Genomic DNA, 20,641 nt, shown 5'->3' on the forward strand with positions numbered 1-20,641 from the left:
CACCACCATATTTTACTGTTGGTATGATGTTCCTTTTCTGAAATGCTGTGTTACTTTTATGCCAGATGTAATGGGACACACACCTTCCAAAAAGTTCAACTTTTGTCTCGTCAGTCCACAGAGTATTTTCCCTAAAGTCTTGGGGATCATCAAGATGTTTTCTGGCAAAACTGAGACGAGCCTTTATGTTCTTTTTGCTCAGCAGTGGTTTTCTACTTGGAACTCTGCCATGCAGGCCATTTTTGCCCAGTCTCTTTCTTATGGTGGAGTCATGAACACTGACCTTAACTGAGGCAAGTGAAGCCTACAGTTCTTTGGATGTTGTTGTGGGTTTTTTTGTGACCTCTTGGATGAGTCGTCGCTGCGCTCTTTGGGTAATTTTGGTCGGCCGGCCACTCCTGGGAAGGTTCACCCCTGTTCCATGTTTTCGCCATTTGTGGATAATGGCTCTCACTGTGGTTCGCTGGAGTCCCAAAGCTTTAGAAATGGCTTTATAACCTTTTCCAGACTGATAAATCTCAATTACTCTGTTTCTCATTCGTTCCTGAATTTCTTTGGATTGCTGCATGATGTCTAGCTTTTGAGGATCTTTTGGTCTACTTCACTTTGTCAGGCAGGTCCTATTTAAGTGATTTCTTGATTGAGAACAGGTGTGGCAGTAATCAGGCCTGGGTGTGGCTAGAGAAATTGAACTCAGCTTTCCAAAGATGTGATAAACCACAGTTGATTTATGTTTTAACAGGGGGGGCACTCACTTTTTTACACAGGGCCATGTAGGTTTGGATTTTTTTTTTCCCTTAATAATAAAAACCTTCATTTAAAAACTGCATTTTGTGTTTACATGTGTTATCTTTGTCTAATATTTTAATTTGTTTGATCTGAAATATTTCAGTGTGACAAACATGCAAAAAAAAAAAGAAATCAGGAAGGGGGCAAACACTTTTTCACACCACTGTATGTGCTTAGCCCCCTGCTGTTTTCCTTGTTTACCCACGACTGTGCTGCCAGACACACCTCCAACACCATCTACAAATACCCTGATGACACTACCATTATTGCCCGAATCACTGCTAATGATGAGACACCCTACAGGGATGAGGTCAGGAACCTGGTGGAGTGGTGCATTAAGAATAACCTCTCCCTCAATGTCAGCAAAACCAAAGAGCTGGTCATCGATTTTAGAAGGCAGGGTGGTGACCACACCCCCTATCCACATCAATGGGTTGGCTGTTGAGATGGTTAGAAGCTTCAAGTTCCTGGGTACCTTCATCGCTAACGACTTAATGTGGTCCCAGTATATAACTGGAGCTATAAAGAAGTATAAAGAAGGCACAACAGCGCCATTACTTCCTCAGACAGTTTAAAAAATTTGGTCTATCTTCAACTGTCCTTACCACATTTTACAAGTGCGCTTTTGAGATTGTGCTCACATGTGGTATTACAGTGTGTTTTGCAGCAGCTTGTTGTCTGACCTGAAGGGGTTACAGGGGGTGAGAGAGAGTGTCTTTATTATCCCCGGGGGGGAGGAAACTGTGATCAGATCAGCCGTCCATCACTGGAGTACACCTCCCCTCTATTTCTGACATTTTCACAACTCGCTGTCTCAGGAAGGCTGGAAGTATCACTGAGGATACCAGTCATCCTGGTTTCTCCTTTTTCTCCGCAATTCTCTCTGGTAAGCAGTATAGGAGCATAAAGGCACAAACTTCCAGATTCAGAGACAGAGTTTCTTCCCACAAGCTGTCATATTACTGGACCCTACCACTGGCTTACACTGATGTTTTTTTTTAAGCTGTACAGCATATTATTTAACTCAAGTGAACTTGGGCTGAAATGGACTCCCACTAGTCCTCTTGAATAACTGTGTCCTGGTCTTATTCCTACCGAGTTTTAATTATGGACAGGGATGGACAATGTAATGAAAAAAAGAATAAATTTAATAAATTTAACGTGGTACGTATACAATGCCTTACTTGTAGATATTGAAAAAAGTGAGCTTCTAAGTTTTTTTATGCTCTGTCATTTTCTTAAGAAACACTCATGAACAGGTTCCTTAAGATGGCATATTAAATACTGTTTTCAGTTTCAAATGATTTTGTTTTCAGGCCTCAGCTTTTGTAAACAATTCCTTTTGCAAATCGTTATTTGGACAAGGGAAAGCCTTCTGATAAGGACAAACCCACTGCGAAGCACACACAACCCTGCTGTTTACTCGTCACGCTCTCCACAGAGGAGCCTTGGTGTTCCGATGTCTGCCCACCACGAGCACAGGAAACTGACTGGCTCCCAGGAAGGATGAGCCAAGCTCGTTCTCAGAGCTTCTCCTCGTGATTTAAGCATTTTCTTATTTCCCACTGGAACCTTTTACAGAGGTCCTTAAGACTGCAGAAAGAACTTGAAGCAATCTGGTATGAAGTGAAACACAGCATTAAAGGAAACAAAATCCCCAGAAGGTTCATAAGAGACCTCATAATCCCTTGATTGATACTGTAACCGAGAGTGAGTTTTAAAGTGTAATACATCAAAAGTACTCAGAAGGCAGAAACTGGGCACAGTCCCAAAGGAGTGACTGCTACAGAAGAGGGAGACAAGTTGATCTCTGCTCCAACAGTGGTCATCTTCACTTCTACTTATCTTTATTTTTGTGTGAATAATACAATATTCCCATTGTGCATTGAGCACCCGGTGCAAAATATATAAAATATCTGAATCCAATTACTACAGTACAGGTGTTTTATTATAGATCATCTTGAAGGAACTCAGCACTGAAATTTTTTAAAAGAAATAGACTAAAAAATGTTAGACCACAGGCCTACAGCATGCAGGACAAGAAACAGTGAATTATATATCATCCTAAGCCGAAGAATTCTCAAAGTGAAAACAGTTTCTATACATCTTAAATGAGGAAGTCCTATTATTTCTTATTTTTATCTGTCATAAGAGGAGACTCTTAAATATCGTGCCACCTTCTTCATCTGTGCCATTTTTTTTCTTTTTTTGGTGTGAATCTTGATACAACTTCAAAACGTTTATTGTAAGAAGAACTCTTCATGTTATAAACACCACAAAGAAATTTAAAATAATAGCATAATCAAACAAAATGAAGCACACTGACATGCAAAGTTAGTGTAGTAGTGCAATAGAATCTAAATGAAATGAGGAATAGCGAGTTTAAGAAGTTAAACCAACATTTTGAAAACAAGACCTTGATCCAGACTAAAATTATAGAGGGATTTGGTATTCCATAGCTGCAGAAGACCCTGTTTATTTATAGTGTGACATTTTGCTTCAGGAACACTAAAACTCCAGTCATTAGACCACAGATACTGTAATAGGGTATAGGTATAAGTACTAATTGTGTCTTTATGACAGCCAAATTATTGGCTGTCATATTGTATAAAGTAGCCAAATTATTCAAAGCCTTGTAGTATGGAAAATGAAGTTTCAAATTAATGCTAAACTTAACAGGTAGCCCATGCCAAGCAGATAAAAGAGTAATGTGTGTTTAGAACCTAGATTTGGTTAAAATTCAAACAAGCCTGTCAAAAACAAATTAAGAAGCCGCAGCTAGCAAAGCATTCTAATAATCCACACTGGAAAACAATAGAGCATGAAATAGCTTCTTCAGTGTCAGATAGTCAGGCAATGTGCGAGTGAAAAAATAAAATCCTTCAATTTAATTTTTGATCCTAGACATGCTTTGAAGTCTACTAAAAATCAATGATGACACCATGATTTCTCAACAGAGACCCATGAAACCTCCAGGCCATCAATAACAACGTTAAAACACTTAGTTGTATGTATTCAATGGGGGAAGATGAGCAGCATCACCAGTGTCTACCATTATTAAGATGCATACATATTTGATGCATCTATTGCTTAATTTCTGACAGGCAGTTTTAGAGGGCAGAAACAGTCAATTCAGTGGTCTAGACCACAAATAAATAAGACCATATTCATCATAAACATAGAAATTAAAACCTTACTAACATATAGTATTGGCACTATATAAATGCAAAACAGATGAAGACCCAAGACTGATCCCTGTGGGACACGAGAAGAGACTAAGGATGAGCCTGAAAATATTTGTCCCTTTATCACAAATTGCTTTTGTGCCGTCACAATCTTTCCCAGAAATACCCACATAATTCTTTCTACGATTAAGAAAGGGTGGTTAACAGCATCAAAAGGAAGCATTATGCTACACCGAATCATTAATTTACCCAAAGACAGGAGATTCATTTCAATGTAATGGTCTAAAACCAGACTGAAAGGTTAAAGAGTTTGTTTTTCTTTAATTGTTCTTGGAGTTGGTGCTATCACAACATGTTCCAGAGGATGATAATTCTTTAATAATAGTTGCCACAAATAAACAGAGAACTGAAAAGGCAGAACACCATGAAGAAGTAGGAAAAAGAACAAGCTGTGTTTCTGATTGTCTTAATGAAGGCAATCAAGCTGGGTGGAGTAAGCTTTCAAAATGTGAAGGGTAATTCACAAAAAAACCCAGAACAGAAACGGATGGAATACTGCTTTGAGGAAATCAGCGAAAACTAATTTTAATAATATCTACTTTAATGTGGAAGAATTTCAGGATTGTGTTGCACTACTCTTTTCAGCCCAGCAATACATCGGTCTCTAAGATGTGTCTTACAGTTTTAAAAAGGTGGGAGGGTGTCCTGACATTTTTTGGAATCTTGACAAGGTCAGAAAAGAAGACCTAGCAATTATAAAGGCATCCCCATTTAAAGTGCCTCCAAGCCTCAGAATGAACAGTAAGAGTAGTGTCCCTCCAAGTGCACTCCAGGTCACAGGCTATAGATTCCATTGTGCATTGCAAACTCAGCTCACCAGGGACAGCAACGAGTGGATAAAAGAGAGGGATTTTAAATACTTTAGGATCTCTGACAGTGTTGTGCTGTATAATTGAACTGCAGCATTTAACTGAGTGTCGCACAAAAGAGTAGCTAAACCTATATCAGCAGGAGTGAGCCCAGCAGGATTCAGTGATTTCAAGTGACAGAAGGGGATGGTGTGCTTGGTTCTGGATGGTGGGATCCGATATTCCAATTTAAGCACTCAATTCAAAAGCTGAAGAAGTTAAGAATACAGTATTCAATCTGGAAGGGGTGGTAGACCCCTGACAAAAGCAGGTGAAAATGGAAGTTTTCTGTAAAGAGATGATAACAAGAACAGGCAGAGATGTGAAAATAAAGTCAGGATGTTGCAGACAGTCCGAATGTAATGCCTTGGAGAATGTGGCACCTCTAGAAAACTAGTCAGGACAGGAGAGGAGAGCTGCCATTAAAACAGCCATTCTGTTGATGCCATATTTTAGCCATAAATTACAAATATTCTAATCTTCTGTTATATATGGTAACCTTTCCCACCTTTATTAGCTATAAATAATGTTAACCTAATGGATATGGGTTAGGATATCAGCCTAGGACCAGACATTTGGGATGTAGACATACTGTACTGTTGATCAGAGTATTAGAAGAAAAGAACTCCACAACCATCATGTACATTGCTTTCTAACAACAAAATAAAATTTGATTTGAAACACAAAAAAAAGCATACCCATTTCAAAATGTACCTATTCCTACCCTCTTGGGTATCCAAACCCGGGAACTTACCATCAACAGACATGTGGTACATACAGCAAGATAGTCCAAAGCAAAGTGAAATCGTTGGTGTGTGCTGACCATTGGCTAATGCCACAGGTAAGAGAGAGAGAGATCCACTGTCCTTTCAGTAGGCTCTTGGGCAACAAACCAAAGTAGGTCCAGGTCCAAAATCACAGATCAGCAAAACTCAGCCCAACTAGAGCAGCAAAAAGCAGGCTTCAGCAATCACAAAGAATAGTGCCTAATCACATACTGTAAGTACCTAATCAAAGCTCAAGCAGATTAAAATTCAAATACCTAAAAAGAAATCTCTGTCAAAGATTCTGCAGCCAACCTGTTCAAGTGTACACTCAACAGAAGTCATGTTTTAGGCAGAAAACAAGATTTAATGAAAGAGCTCTAAAAATGTTGGATGTACTGGAAATTTTTTTTTTCCGTTTGTTGGGTATTCTTCTATTTTACAATAAGAATTGGAACAGTGGAATTTGTTAGGATTTTAAATACTTTAAAAGTCTGTAGAGGAAGTTCTAATGATAAAAACTATCTATAAAAACTATAGTAATGTGAAAAAGGTAAAGCTAAAGAAAGAAAGGAGTTGGCCAAAGGCAATTTTAGAAATACACGGCATGGGCAGTCTGGCTGCTCTGTGGAAAGAACTCACCACCAGTGTGATGCTGTGCTCTGGGAGAAGGCCGTAGTGCTCCACCAGATGTCTGCGCTTCATCTGAGGCAGCTGAGGTAGCTGCTCCCTGATCCAGTCAACATTGATGACCAGCTGAGGATCTGCATTGGGAGGGACTGTCTGCCTGTCATACACTATCAGAGGCGGCAGATTAGGTTCCGGCATGAACCTTAAAGAGAAAAAAAAAAGAAAGGAAGGAACTCTCATCAGTGAAAAAAAAATTTCTGGGCTCTATCTGAAGTGTGCATCACTGAGAGGCACATTCAGGTCTTCAACAAGCCTAGTGACAGCTAATCCAAGTGTTACATGTGTTACAGATCCTGTCACGCTCACTCAGAGACAAACTGCCTGAAACTGCAGTTTTATTTATTCTATAATTTAACTGTTTGGCTTTCCATTCCTCCATATATAACACCCACTGTTTAGTAAATAACTGTTTACTGGATTGGTATAAATAATGGTGAAGCCTGGGCTTTACTGAACCATTCATCACTTTCAGTAAACTGTTTTCACACTTCTTCTGATGAGGTTGTAGTCACCTGTAGTCCTGCAGCCCTTCTTTATCTCTCATTGGAACAGTGAGCCTAAAACCAAACACAAGGACAAAGACATATCAATACTGCGTATCCAAAGTACCGATCGACTGCTTGCTGCTGAAGGTCTTCGAGTCTTTGTCATCAGCCTGCTGCTTGTTCCAATAAACTCAGCTCTTCACGGCACTACAGCAAGTGTTCTGAGGATTTGCCAGTGCTATGACAGGTGTCTTGCAGTGAGAAAATGCACAGAGCAGAACAGACCTGTAAAAGCTCACTGCTTAAAAACAACCTGTAAAGAAGACAGTTCTGTCTTTTGAGCCAAAGTAAAAAAAAAAGCCCAAAATTAATTTGACAAATTCAAGAGACTCTGTGGTAGATTGAACATTGTTAGATTTGAAATGTTGGAACGGTTCATTAATATACAGTAGCTGTTTATTCTACCTGTACCTCTTATTTTTTGCAATTTTTCTAAATTATTTAATGAGAAATAATTTAATAATTCCAGTGGATTTAGTTAATCAGACAAATGACCAGTGCTCTAAAGAAAAAAATGGGTAGGTCGTTTGAATCACATTCACTGGCAGAGTTTTCTTATAATGTCTTATTCTGATTAATGACACTTCACTGCAATTATATTGGGAATTACCTCAGAAACTAGATCTTTTGCTTAGTTCAAGCCCACCAATTAATAAAACCGTTTAGTGTAGATTTATCCTGGTTAATAATAAAACAAACGTTTTTACATCAATACATTAATCCTATTTATTGGGATTTCACTAAACCATGTCTACTGAACATAATATCTATTTACTGCATACTTATGCCTGTAGATGCCAGTAGAATATGTGTAATTTCACACATATCGATAGCTTATTTTGATGCATTCGCTATTTTACACCCTTTCAATATGATTGCTTTCATCATTAATTTTAAACATGTTCTTAAGGAAATTACTTTTATTTTGCTACTATTACTGAAAAAAATTCTTCAGTTTAGCCTTGTCCCGAACACACTGCGGTAAGGACTGGTGCAGCATGACTCCAGACAGGGTGGATTAATGAGGAATGGGTCACCTCAGCACCTCATGGGAATAACCAATTTAACACAGCTAACTTTTCTACCAGCATGCGTTTGGGTGGCAGCAAGAAAATGGAGTACAGTACTACAGTATACTCTGCAAACTCAAAGCAAAACTTACAAACTACACATAGAAGGCATCCCAGATCAGAATCAAACACTGAACGCTAAAGATGTGAGCAAACTGCATTAACAACCACAGACCATGAAGCACATTGACTCATGTCTACTGTAAATGGTGATGTAAAGCTTTCAACAAAAGTATTTTTTTAGTATTGTGAGCCTTATTGTCCAGCAAAGCCCTGGGTCAAATCTAGGCTATCATTAGTCACCTGAGAGCAGGAGACCCCAAGCAGAAATGATTGAGCCCCTATGGTCTTGTGTACTAGTATGTTGAGCTTGTCACAAGTCAGTGATCCAGATATGCCTAGGCCACAATATTACCACTGCCAGGTTTCAAAATTTGCTCCAAAGTACAAAGATGAGCCAGGAGAGTTTCAGAACATAGTTTGATGGACAGATGATACTGTACATCTGTATATCATTTATATTAATCCTATGATCATACATACAGTACAAATTGCTGGACTGTAAAAAGAATCAGTTTGGACTTTGGCATCACAATACGTTTGGAGTGCACTGTATATACTGCAGCTAAGAATATCCAAACAACAAAACACACGTAATTAGCTTTAGCATGAGAGTCCTGGAATCAAGGCACTGTGCAGTCACTGGAACTGTCAGTCTCCATCCTTCAATACAATATCGCAGACAGAATAAAATTATGCATTTTTAGTACTCTCTACTTTGTACATGCACTACAGGTGATCAGGTAACGAACTAAGGTCAGTGAATAGCACTTATAAATAAAATGCAGTACAATCAAAGTTATTCCAGGTCTATTATAAAGCCACTTCTCGGCAAGTGTGGGAGTTAACTCAGAACCTATCCCAAACACACAGGGTGAAGGCTGGGACTACACACTGAACAGGTAGCCAGTCCATCACAGGCCACACACGTAAGCTCCGAGGAACAATTCAGAGGCACAGTATTAATGAACCCAGACAGTTAGTTTTTGGAAGATGAGATATCAAAAGCACTTTAATTGAAACTCACACAAACATGAAGAGAAAAGGCAAACTCCAAAGAAAAGGCTCCCTTGTCTGACTTGATTTGCATCAAGAACCCAAAAGCTGTGAAACAATTATTACTGTTATTATTAATTAGATTTATTAGGCAATGTGCAATTTGGTTTACTTCACTAGATGGCAGTGATGTGCAAATATCAGAGAAAACTAAAGGCTTAACGCTAACCAAGACTCCAAATACCTGTACATGCAGCTCGAACAAAATTCAAGGTGAAGGCATTCTGCACAGGACTGCTACATCGGGTTGAACTTGGGGTTATTGCCGAGGAACTTTATGAATGCGCTGGCAATGAGGGTGAACTGATAAATATGAACATCCCACCTATCTATCCCGCCAGTCTTCGTACAGAGCGTGGGATTATTTTAAGGGCAAATGGATTCAGCAGCAGTAAATGAAAGCTCAAACTAAAACCTTCATATTTTTGGCAATAACGTATGTGCAAATAGATTGCTAAGGCAGGCTTTTATAGATCAAGCATCCTTGTGCACACAGGATATAAACATGTTCACAACTCTACAAAACGTTCAATCGCTCTTACCCAGATTTAAAATCAAAGGCTCGTGTCTCATTCATTACCACCCCTCCACTCTCAAGGACAGCCATCTGCCTTTCAATTTCATAGTCTGTGGAAAAGATCAGGAGGTCCAGAGTGATAAAGGAAGCAATATGACAAAGTATCCAAAGCCCACTTTCAAGCCTTGATTGTGGGAATAGCTGTAATGTCAAACATCTATAAAAACACAAAAGCAAGCATTTAACTTTTCTCAGTCTTATGTGTTCCATATGTCATTTCATGCATTTCTCTTCTCTCTTAAGGCTGCCTTGCTAATAAAACACTGAAACTCCCAATCAATAAAGTACCACAAAAATCTCCTCTGGAAGTTAAAAAAACACTTTCATATGTAAACGTCACTTGTTTTATTCAAAAGTTAAGAAAGAAATAAAGTGCTATTTTAAAATATATATAGGAACTTTACTTGGATCGTGAGCAGAATTTTAAAAGAAAGTTCAAAGAAGGCCTGTTGACTCTCAGGGATAAGGGAGAGAAGACTGCATAGAAGTGTGCCAAAATCTTAAATCTCATTACAAACCTGTTGAGGCACAGAGCCTTTAAAGACAGATGTTCGTTTATTATGAGGTTGGTTTTAAAAGAAGCACCTTAAAATAATGGCACGACACTACCTTCACTGTACGTGAGTGGTACTCATTAGTTTTATGTTTGCTTGTTACTTTTACAACATGTGCAAAACTAAAAATTAGCATTAGGCTTAAATTCTGTAAGATCTGATTAAAGCACAGTTCTGTCAATTCTCCTCTAAAGTGGATGAAACTGGAAGATAAGAAATAGGGATATGAGTGGCAAGATAAAACCAGAAATCTGTAAATTGTTGAAAGACCAAGTCCTGCAGAAGCTGGCAGAAGTGTTTCTCACAAAGAAAGACCAACCTACAAATATTACTCTAACATGCATTCTTAAGGGAATTCCCAAGAACAGATAAGTGAATGGACCTGGTAGAGGACTAATATGTAGATGCTATAAGACACATTTTAGGTAATAGATAACCATATGTAGCATACTGTTATAAATATCCTTTTAAAATAACCATAATAATTCTTTAAATTTCTGTAGCAATTTTCATTATTACTGCATATGTCATCCAGTTGGGTGTTGTGGAGCAATCATTAGGTGCTAGAAAATCAGTAACACAGAAGCTTGAGTGCAGAAGTGAGAAATTAATTGACCAAATGAATTAAGGGAGAAATTTAGGGAGCCCAGTTTGTGCAAGCCCAATGTTTAGCCAGCACACTGGAACCAATACCACTAATCTTACAAACACTGCCATGAGTTTTGTGATGACCAAATAGTCAGGAGCTTGGTTTGAAGTCTTATGCGAACAACAGCATCACTGACAACATGGTCAACATGCTGGGGAACTGGTTTGGAAATGATGGTCCAGTGGGAAGACTTGTTTTTCCTAAAAGCACACCCAAGCCAGCTCTGACTAGGTCCAGCTTTGCTTAGTTTCTAAGATATATAATGAGATCAGACTACAAAAAGGTAACACTGTACTCTTCAACCACAGGAGGAATTACAGGTTCGATCAATGATCTGCAGGATGTAAGGCACATTTTTTAATACATTTGCTTCAACAATTCCTAGCAATACACTGTAATTGATGAATTAGTCGCTTTAGCTCTGAACTGGGAGGCCACGGTCAGTGTCAAAGCTGTGTTTTAAAATTCCCACCACACGTCGGCATAACAAGCATAACAAGCAACATAACAAGCCCAGATCTCACCAATGGCCCTAGCCAGGAAACGGGCACTGTTAATGTTCTTCACTTCTGTCCTCACCCCCAGCGGATCCCCAGGATGATGAACTGAAATGTTGGCATCCACTCTCAACTGGCCCTCTGCAGTGGAGGAACAAAAATAGCCCTCAATTAAACCCAGTAGAGAATTGCTGCCATAGCATCATTTAATTAGCTGCACTGAAATTGAATTTGCTCAGCCAACGAGAGTTCATAAAACTCAACTGCAAAATAGCCAACGTCTAACTCGATCAGGAGCACAGCAACCCCTGCTAGACTACTGTGTGCCATATCATTTACCATAAAGGCCAACTTCTCTTCCTCCGGACTGTTGCTGCCTCATTTTCGGGTTATAAATCTAGCTGTTAAAACTCATTTTTCTACTTTATTTTTGCTGACTTGTTTTAAAAAGGCATAAAAATAATGTGAAAAAACAACTTCAAGCAGCGACTATTGTGGCCGAGCAGATGTATTGCTTTTTAATGCACAGGGATGGATTTTGCTTAGTACACACATATATGGTTTCCTACATGTATCTCAAAATAACCATGACCTTATCTGCACTCTCTAAAAAGAAAAAGCTAGAAGATAGTTTTCACCTTAAGGAGAGATCAGAGAGCACATCATTATCTGAAGATCATTTATGGGTTTCCATAGCAGAATAATAATGTATCCCATAAACACATTCTATAAGAAACTATTACATAAGCTTTACTGTAAGTGACATATAATCGGTTACAAAAAGATTTTACATGTGACCATTAGGAAAAGCCAGAGGTCATGGACAAGATTTTTTTGGTCAGAGAAAGGGTCCAGTATGACTAACTCATGGCAGCCAAAGTTTCAAAGTCAGCAAAGTTTTTTTTAATTCTTGACATAAACAATTTTGAGAGGAAACAAACCTACTTAATGCATTCCAAATCTTCATTTTATTTGGGTTTCCATAGAAGGACCATTCAAGGTTTTTCTCCAAATCAAAGATGCCATGGAGAAATCAACAAAATGTTGTCATGACTGGGGATTAACTAAGTTTCCAGCCTCTACAATGTTTGATTTTAAGGAAGAGCAATTTTTAAAATGTCCCAAATTTTCTGAAAACTCTTACACAATTCCGTCAAATTTCATGAGATTTCATCTAGGGCCTTGGATGGATCATCTTGGGCCGTGGTTGTTTCTCATTAACTCGGACATCCCTTACCCGCCATATTGGCCTGGCTGGTCCCCAGCGCCTGTAGGATGAGCTGTAGCTCTCTCACAGCTGTAGCTGCCTCCTCACCGCAGCACATGTCCGGCTCCATCACCAGCTCCATCAGCCCCACGCCTGTGGGGGACAGCACGCAGACCCTTCGGTCACTGCGGGACTGTGGGCCATGCCTGCTCTTTGCAAACTGAGGATTCAATGGGGTAAATGCGTGGGCAGTGCTTGCAGGCTCAAAATTATTTGATTGGAAATCTGCCCTTGAAAAGTCGTTCTGCTAAAAGGGGAACTGCAACACTATTTCTACAATTTGGGGTTATAAAGATCCAGCAATGTTGAGTGCATTTCAAACCAGAATGAAACTACCAAGGACATGGTAACATGTACAACTTCCACTTTACATCACAAAAGAGATTAACTTTCAATGTATTCATAATGCCATATTGCCATCCTTGTCTGGGATTCAGAATGAGGCAAGAAAACTTCAGATGACACAAAAGAGGCCCTATTACATTGTAAACATGCTTCAGCCCAAGTGAATTTTGCTACTATATTAATAGTAAATATTTTCATGAAACGGACACATACAAGGCAAAATGTTTTTAAATACTTTTAAGTATTGCAAAAAAAAGCAACCTGCCAACCAACTAAAATACACTCAAAATAATTAATGTTGTTTCTCATTTGTTTACAGAGACTAGCGAGCAGGAAGGGAGGCTTTAACGTCAATTCTCATGAACTCTCACTCTGGACCTTGGCAAGACCAGCGGTTTCTCATCCGTCTGTGACAATATGGCAACCATATGGTACTTTCACAAGGTATCTACGGTCACGATTTCACACTTTATTTGAAATTCATAAAAAGTGCATGATACCGTCATTTGTTTTTACCAAGATTTAATAACCGATCTGAGAAAATTGGAACTGCAGTTTCCCTTTAAGCATGAGACTGACAAGTCTGTGTGAATTAGTGTTAAAAAACACACAGATCAGGTACAAACAACACTCCACTTGCCTAGCAGTTCTCACCAGACCTCAGTACATCACTGAATGTGGTCTAGGTGGACAGAAGAGACATACACCTGACGATACACTTGATTCAAGGCACTTGTACACGACACGTCAAATCTAATTAACATCTGACAGCCCTCACACACAAAATGTAAGAGGCCCCCGAAAAGAGTCACCTGCTCTGTTCAAGTCTATTAGGGTCTGGCTCCTGGAGTCGTCATGCAGGCTCTTGCCACTGTCCTGCTCCAGCTGGATCTGTTTAATTCTCACAGTCTTGGTCACCACCTCTTTCCTCTTCTGTCCCACTACAAGGCTGTATGCGAGGCTCCCATTTACTGCAATGGGCACTCGCTGCTGGGTAATCTGATAACCTGCCTGGAGCACAGAAGTCAATCCATTTTATTTTTATATTGCGTCACACTTTCCATGACTGCTGCGGCTGCTGTGGAACAGAATTCTAAAACGTCCACAGAAACATTAAAATAATCTGTATCACAGTATTGTATTACAATAATTAAAATTAATATTTTTCCATAGATCACCACATTGAATAAACCCTTCAAGCTGACACAAAAGTCTTCTCTTAGAAAATTCACCAACTACAAAATGTTTGCTAGAGAAAAAATAAACTTGTTATTAAAACTGAAAACGTTTATGAAGTACTTTGGTGGAGAGATGCACAGCATGTTGTTTTTGACAGCAATGAAATGACAGAGGTTACCCTCTGACACTTTCCCCAGAAAGAAACAAAGACATAAGCAAGCAAGTTATTTAAGCAATTCAAAAGTGCAAACTTTGCTCTAAGTAGGAAGCGATATGTTGTCAAGAGAATCAAGGCAAAAGAGAACAAAGATTAATCACTACTGATGGAAAATTACAAGCATGAATATGAGAAAAGACACCATGCCCCTTCTGCACCTGAGCATCAAATTAATTATCTGCTCAAGCCTACAGATTTTAGCAGAACAGGCTTTTTGGCCTTTGAGCAACAGGTGCTGTGGAAACATTAAACAATAATGTGCCAAGATAGTACACAAGCAGTATCCGCAATAGAAAAAAGGCACAGAATCAATATTTTGTCAAACAGATCATGCAAAATCAATTTCTGAAGGTCCATGCACCCTCTTTCATTATAGGCACAAAGGTATTGAATAGCAAAGTCTAACCTAACAAAGAGGCACAAGATGTCAGGCAACTGGCACCACAAATATTGGGTATCATACCTACATGTACAAGACTGTGATTAGACCTGTACTACTATATGGAGCTGAATGCTTGGCAGTTGGAAAGAGGGAAGAGAACTTGATGAGAAGAACTGAAATGAGGATGTTGAGATGGATTCTGCAGATTTCAATGAAGGATAAGATCAGAAATGAAGAAATCCGTAGACGATGTAGGGTGGTGGATGTGGTTGAGAAGGTGCGAGAGGCGAGGTTACGGTGGTATGGACATATCATGAGGAGGGACGTTGAGGAAGTAACAAAGAGGGTAATGGAATTTGAGGTGGAAGGTAACAGGGGAAGAGGCAGGCCTAGAAAGAGATGGATAGATTGTGTGAGAAAAGATATGGAGGTATGTGAAGTGAGTGAGGAAGATGTGCTCGACAGAGACAAGTGGAGAAGAGCAACCAAAGCAGCTGACCCCAGGACAGTCTGGGACTAAGGCTGTGAAAAAGAAGAAGAAGAAGAAGAAGAAGATACCTACATGTACTATGACCCTCAATTTAATGTCCCTTGCATCCTTAATTATAGTCTCCCAGACCTCAAAATCATATGGAATCATGCACTTAACACACACTCTTAATAATCTAAGTACCCATTATAACACAGTACATTATTTTTGCCATTAACTTAAAAAGATTACAGATTTACTGCAGGCCAACGCCTCAAATCAAGGGCTTTGCATAAATCTGACTGTATTCCTACAAAAGCATGCTGTAACTGGTTTGATGATGGCTAATAGTCTGGAGTTGCTGGGTTTTATCCATTAGACAGAAAAAAAAGTAGATAATAATGTGTTTATATGTACTTCACTTATTTTATGTAATTAAACTGGTATGCACTGGAAGTAAAATTCAAAAGCAAGTTGTACTTTTACCTTTTATTAAAGTTTATTTCAGCTTGTTTGTGAAAGTAGTCCCTTTCACTTGGAATTTGATCCCAGAAATTCCACTTTAGAGACTGACTAAACAAGCACCATGAAACCTTAGCATTATAGTAGATTCTTGTGTATTAACGACATTTTTGAGAACTGAGGCAACCACTGGCAACGTTTATGATAGTTCTCCAAAAATTGGAGAAAATTCCCTTCACGGAGTATAAAGAGTATAAAAATAAATAAATAGGTATAATCTTCTTTAGTATAAGAATATATAGTACATTAGTATAACAGACGGCTTGGCAGCTTTATAAAAAAAGTCAAAATCCAAAAGTATACGACTAGAGGCATTTTAACCAAAAGAATGGTCTGTAACTAAACATCCAAACCTTTTGTCAGTTTCTTTCAGCATAACTGAAGTTCTTTGTTTTGAAATCATAGTGAGGATTATTGCAGTGCTCAAAAAGCAGGGTCATTTTTCTGAACTGCTTTTATAGCCTTGTGTTTTGAAAATGTGGGTCTCCAGTGAATCTGTGGGCAGTTCTCCAGGAAAAGAAAATGCTAATGGTGAAAAATTAAGTTTTGCATGTCATTCACGCAGTAAAATATTCAAATTTAGCTTCTTCATCCCCCTTTCCAATGTATTAATGAGGTGTCAAAAAAGACTTTTAAAAATGATTTATGTACCTTTCTTCTAGAGGGTGCACTTCTTTTCAACTCTGAAATTAAATACATTACCAGCAATCTCTCCTAAATATCTGCAGGATGTCTTTTATTCAGTCTCCACTCTTATCTCTTTTTGGCATACTAATCTGAATTGGTTTTAAAAGCAGCCCATAAATGCACTACAATTACCCATGAGCTTTGGGATTAGAGGAAGTGTGTCATCGCTTCACTCCATTACTGCCTGTTTTTATGCTCCAAGGTGAAAATCACTTAGCAATAACTTGTGCATTACTGGCTTTTAACAGCCAAGAATGGCATCCATCCTATTCAACGTAATAGTAAGAGATGCTTCTTGCATTGTAAAATGTAACACTGTGCTTCACAGAAATGTACTTATTGAACTTTGCCATTAGATTCAATTGCGGTACTTTGCAACTGTATGGAAAAAAAAAGTTTTGAAAATAAGAGAGTAAACAAAAGGTTCATTCTTACATAAAACCAGCAAAAATGTTTTAAGACTTTTCCCAACATAAAATCACAAAATATCAATAATTTTAAAAAGTGGTTATATTTCTTTCAGATGAGAGTCTATAGGTCTTACGGGCAGATCAGCATAGAAGTAGTGCTTCCTGTCAAACAAGGACTTCTTATTAATGGTGCAGTTCAGGGCCAGACCTGTCATCACAGCTGCCTCCACACACCTCCTGTTCAGCACCTGGGGGAAAGGGAGTGTAAAGTCATGCAAAGGACTCAACAGCTGGACAGTTTCACCCTTGGATTAGTCAACAGGGCTGTTCTGTGGCATCAGAAAAGCAAAACGGCAAACGCCCAGTTCTTAAACAAGAGCGTTTGAGAACTTGGGACAGCTGAAGTCATTCACTGCAATCAAATTGTAATCTTCCACATTAACATGGGATGCAATCCTAACGTCTGAGGCATGGCAACTACTGAAACTACATGAAAACTACTATAAGTCTATATACGAGTAACAGAAAGGTTAAAAATTCATCAAAATATCCCAAAACTCAGGAGACCACGCTTTCTGTTCTGTTGATTCAAAGCTGCCCAGGCATCACAGCCCATAAGTATCTCTTGAATCAGTCAGCATTTGAAATCTTGTTTAAAACTTACATTCATAAACTACCTTTCAATTCTGTTTAATTTACTGTATTAATCTCTATATATATAAGCCTTTCTATTAGGTTTGCCTTGTTACATTGTTGGGCATATTGAAATGTATAATTTTTGTTGCAATGTGAAATAAAGTTTAAAGTAAGTTTTAAATCATTACTAAAATAAGTAATGTGAAGTCTTGGGAGATTTTAAATATGAATTTACAGCAGATGATTTCTTGAGTCAAATTTTTCTGTTTCTTATAGTTTTATTATTTTTCTTGGACACGTTATCAACAAAAACGAAGCAATCAAAATTCTATAAGTAAGCAACAATGTGAAGTTGGGATAAAACTAAGTTAGAAGATTAGAGGATCACGTATATGGAAATAATTAATAGTCCACATGGATTTAGAAAAGGTAAGTCTTGCCTCACCGACTTGTCAGACTTTATTGAACAAGCAACAGCAGTAGTGTATTCATAAATAACATATTATAAAGTGTATTTCAATGTTTTTTTGCCAAAGTTCCTAAAAAAGATAAATTAGCACATTACAGTGGACATAATGGTACAGTATTGGTATACAGGTGTAACGGTAGTAATTAAATGTAAGGCATGTGTTTGGATTGAAAATTGGCTAATGGAAAAGGGGTACAGAGAGTACGGATAATGAATGAATGCTCAAATTAGGGTAATACAATTAGTGGAGTACCACAAGGACCTCTGCTGGGACCACTGCTGCTCCTAATTCATATCAATAATCTAGATCTGGTATTAAACTACTCAAGCTTGCAGATGATACCAAATTAGGAGGACTAGCAAACAGTAGAGGCAGCAAATTAAATTCAAAAAGATTTTGATCAAATTAAAGACTGTTCAAACACCAGGCAGATGATGATCAGATGATGACCAACAGCAATCCAGAGCCTAGACCTACAAGGGTGTAAGGCATACAGTAACTGCATCCTGAGCTGGATACCAATCCATCATAGGACAAAGTCAAAGTCAACTTTCTTGTCAAACCAACCCTTCGAGTTGTTAGGAATTTTTTGTGGTGCGCTCAAATAAAAGAGGTACAAAAAAAGCAGATACAAGAAGAGAAAGAAAAATCATAAATAACATACACATATCACATACACAATACAACATAATGCTACATTACTGTGAAGACAGAGTCCACAAATTCACCAAACAACAAATACCTTTATAACAAGCACACAAACACAACACCAGTTTTGAAATATCAACTGAGGAGTTAAACGAAACTGACCCACATGGACACAGTGAGAACATGTACACCAGCTCGGAGACACAGGAGTTTTAAACACACCCTCCAGCTCTTCTAGTTTCTTAGCTGGGGAATGGCATCATTCCAAAAACTCAAGACTCATCAACTTGCCAGTATGCGGTAAAAGGAATATAATCTGCTTACAGGTAAGGTGCCCGGGAGGGAGGCGTCAAAGAACGACACCAGAGAATTAGGAGGTGCGGAGAACTTCACGTGAGAGCCGGAGAACAGCTTGGACTTGGAATGGATCTGTGCGTGAACCTCCAGGCCCACCACCGCAACCAGCTGCCGGGGGTCACTGGGAAAGACAAGACAGGTGTGTTTGACAACTAACAGTGCGATAAAAATCAGACACCATCCGATTTTCACCGACTAAATGTGCCATTAACATGGCGATTGTTGAGATAATAAGGTTATAAGTCTGAACTGTTGGAAGACTACCAATAAGGCCATGGCAGCAAAGACATATGTGTGTGCTAACTATTCCACCATAAAGAGCTTCAGGAAGAGAAGAAGGAGCTGATTCTCACAAGGTGACTCACTGCTGAAATGCCTGTTGATGAGCATGTTTCTTTAAACCTTTCATATTAAAGAGTTGGATACATTTTCCAGTTATAGTTCACAACAAATGCTAATAGGATTATTACCTAGTGTAACACCGAAAGCATAAATATTAGCTATATTATAAGATAAACTGTAAAATAAACCATTTATATTATTTCAATACTGTAGAAAATATTTTAAACCCTTATCACTTACAATTCAGCACATTCAACTATTCTTACAAGTTACAAATCCTAAACTGCCAACTGACAAGAGCTAGCAGTCACCGACAGAACAACTAGGTAGCAATAACTGTCAAATGAAAAAAAAAACACCTCAAGGGTAAGTGGACAGCAAACGCATCTCTTTAACGACGCTCTTACAATAAATACAATACCATAAATCTCAACAATATGTGTGGTAAATCTGTGTCCAAATTAAACGTACTTGCAGAGTATGTCAATAATACATGAACATACTGTGAAATAACCTGGCGACCGGTGATTTTGAGCAGAAATAAGCACATGCATCACTATAATGCAACACATATTTAGGACAATTAGTAAATTTTGTGCCTTTGCAGTAGAATTTTTCTTTAGAACTACTGCAGCAACATATTTGATATGTCCCGATTTTGAGGTTGTGTACAGCAGAAAATACTACTTTTATATATTTACGTTATTTACCACTTAGTGTTTACCTATATCAAATGCACATTTTTTATATAAGATATAGATATTTACTTCTAATCCCACTTGTATCATATATACGAATCAACTACATACAGTATAGGAAAATACATCTTACAGTAACGTGCAGTAAACCTACATACTTCAGAGTCGAAAACGTACCTTTTAATTTTGGCTTGAACTTGATTTTGGAAACATAAATATGAAGTCCGTACATTTCTAATGAAGAAACTGTTATAAGTAAAAGTCCTTAACAAATGTCTTTGACTTGGGCTTACTCTATTAATACAACAACATACTACACACGATCTTACAGAGGAAGCAGCCATCGCTGTCCTTGCGCCCTACTTTCTGGAACTTGTAGTTTTTCACTTACTTGACTTAAACGATACACAGTTAAGAAAGTACATTTGAAAAACTACGACTCCCATAATGCACACTGACATAGCAAAAGCAGAGTGAGGTGTAGTGTGAAGTCCGACTAGTAATTGGTGGTTGATACATCTTGTGGTAGTTTATTCTTTATTAAAAGTCCAAAAAATAAAAGATTATAAAAACATATAATGAATTGCATCTGCGCGGAATTATATAAATTGTATAAAATGAATAAAGTACAGAATGAATGAAATAAGCAGAACAGGAAGACGTGCTCT

General features: G+C 38.3%; 1 protein-coding gene across 1 annotated transcript in view; it reads right to left on the bottom strand.

Annotated features, from left to right (window-relative positions):
• Window positions 1-20,320, bottom strand: part of gatb (glutamyl-tRNA(Gln) amidotransferase, subunit B) — a 30,027-nt gene extending 9,707 nt beyond the window's left edge. Inside the window, exons 1-9 of the mRNA XM_088910858.1 lie at window positions 20,151-20,320; window positions 18,901-19,054; window positions 16,957-17,070; window positions 13,769-13,967; window positions 12,582-12,704; window positions 11,372-11,485; window positions 9,610-9,694; window positions 6,849-6,893; window positions 6,289-6,478 (exon numbers count right to left, since the gene is read on the bottom strand). Of these exons, the coding sequence (XP_088766984.1) occupies window positions 6,289-6,478; window positions 6,849-6,893; window positions 9,610-9,694; window positions 11,372-11,485; window positions 12,582-12,704; window positions 13,769-13,967; window positions 16,957-17,070; window positions 18,901-19,054; window positions 20,151-20,317 (1,191 nt within the window). The 5' untranslated portion in view covers window positions 20,318-20,320. The remainder of the gene's footprint in view (window positions 1-6,288; window positions 6,479-6,848; window positions 6,894-9,609; window positions 9,695-11,371; window positions 11,486-12,581; window positions 12,705-13,768; window positions 13,968-16,956; window positions 17,071-18,900; window positions 19,055-20,150) is intronic.
• Between the last annotated feature and the right edge of the window lie 321 nt (window positions 20,321-20,641).

This window comes from Atractosteus spatula, chromosome 1, assembly GCF_055471065.1.
Source record: "Atractosteus spatula isolate fAtrSpa1 chromosome 1, fAtrSpa1.hap1, whole genome shotgun sequence".
Taxonomy (NCBI): Eukaryota; Metazoa; Chordata; class Actinopteri; order Semionotiformes; family Lepisosteidae; genus Atractosteus; species Atractosteus spatula.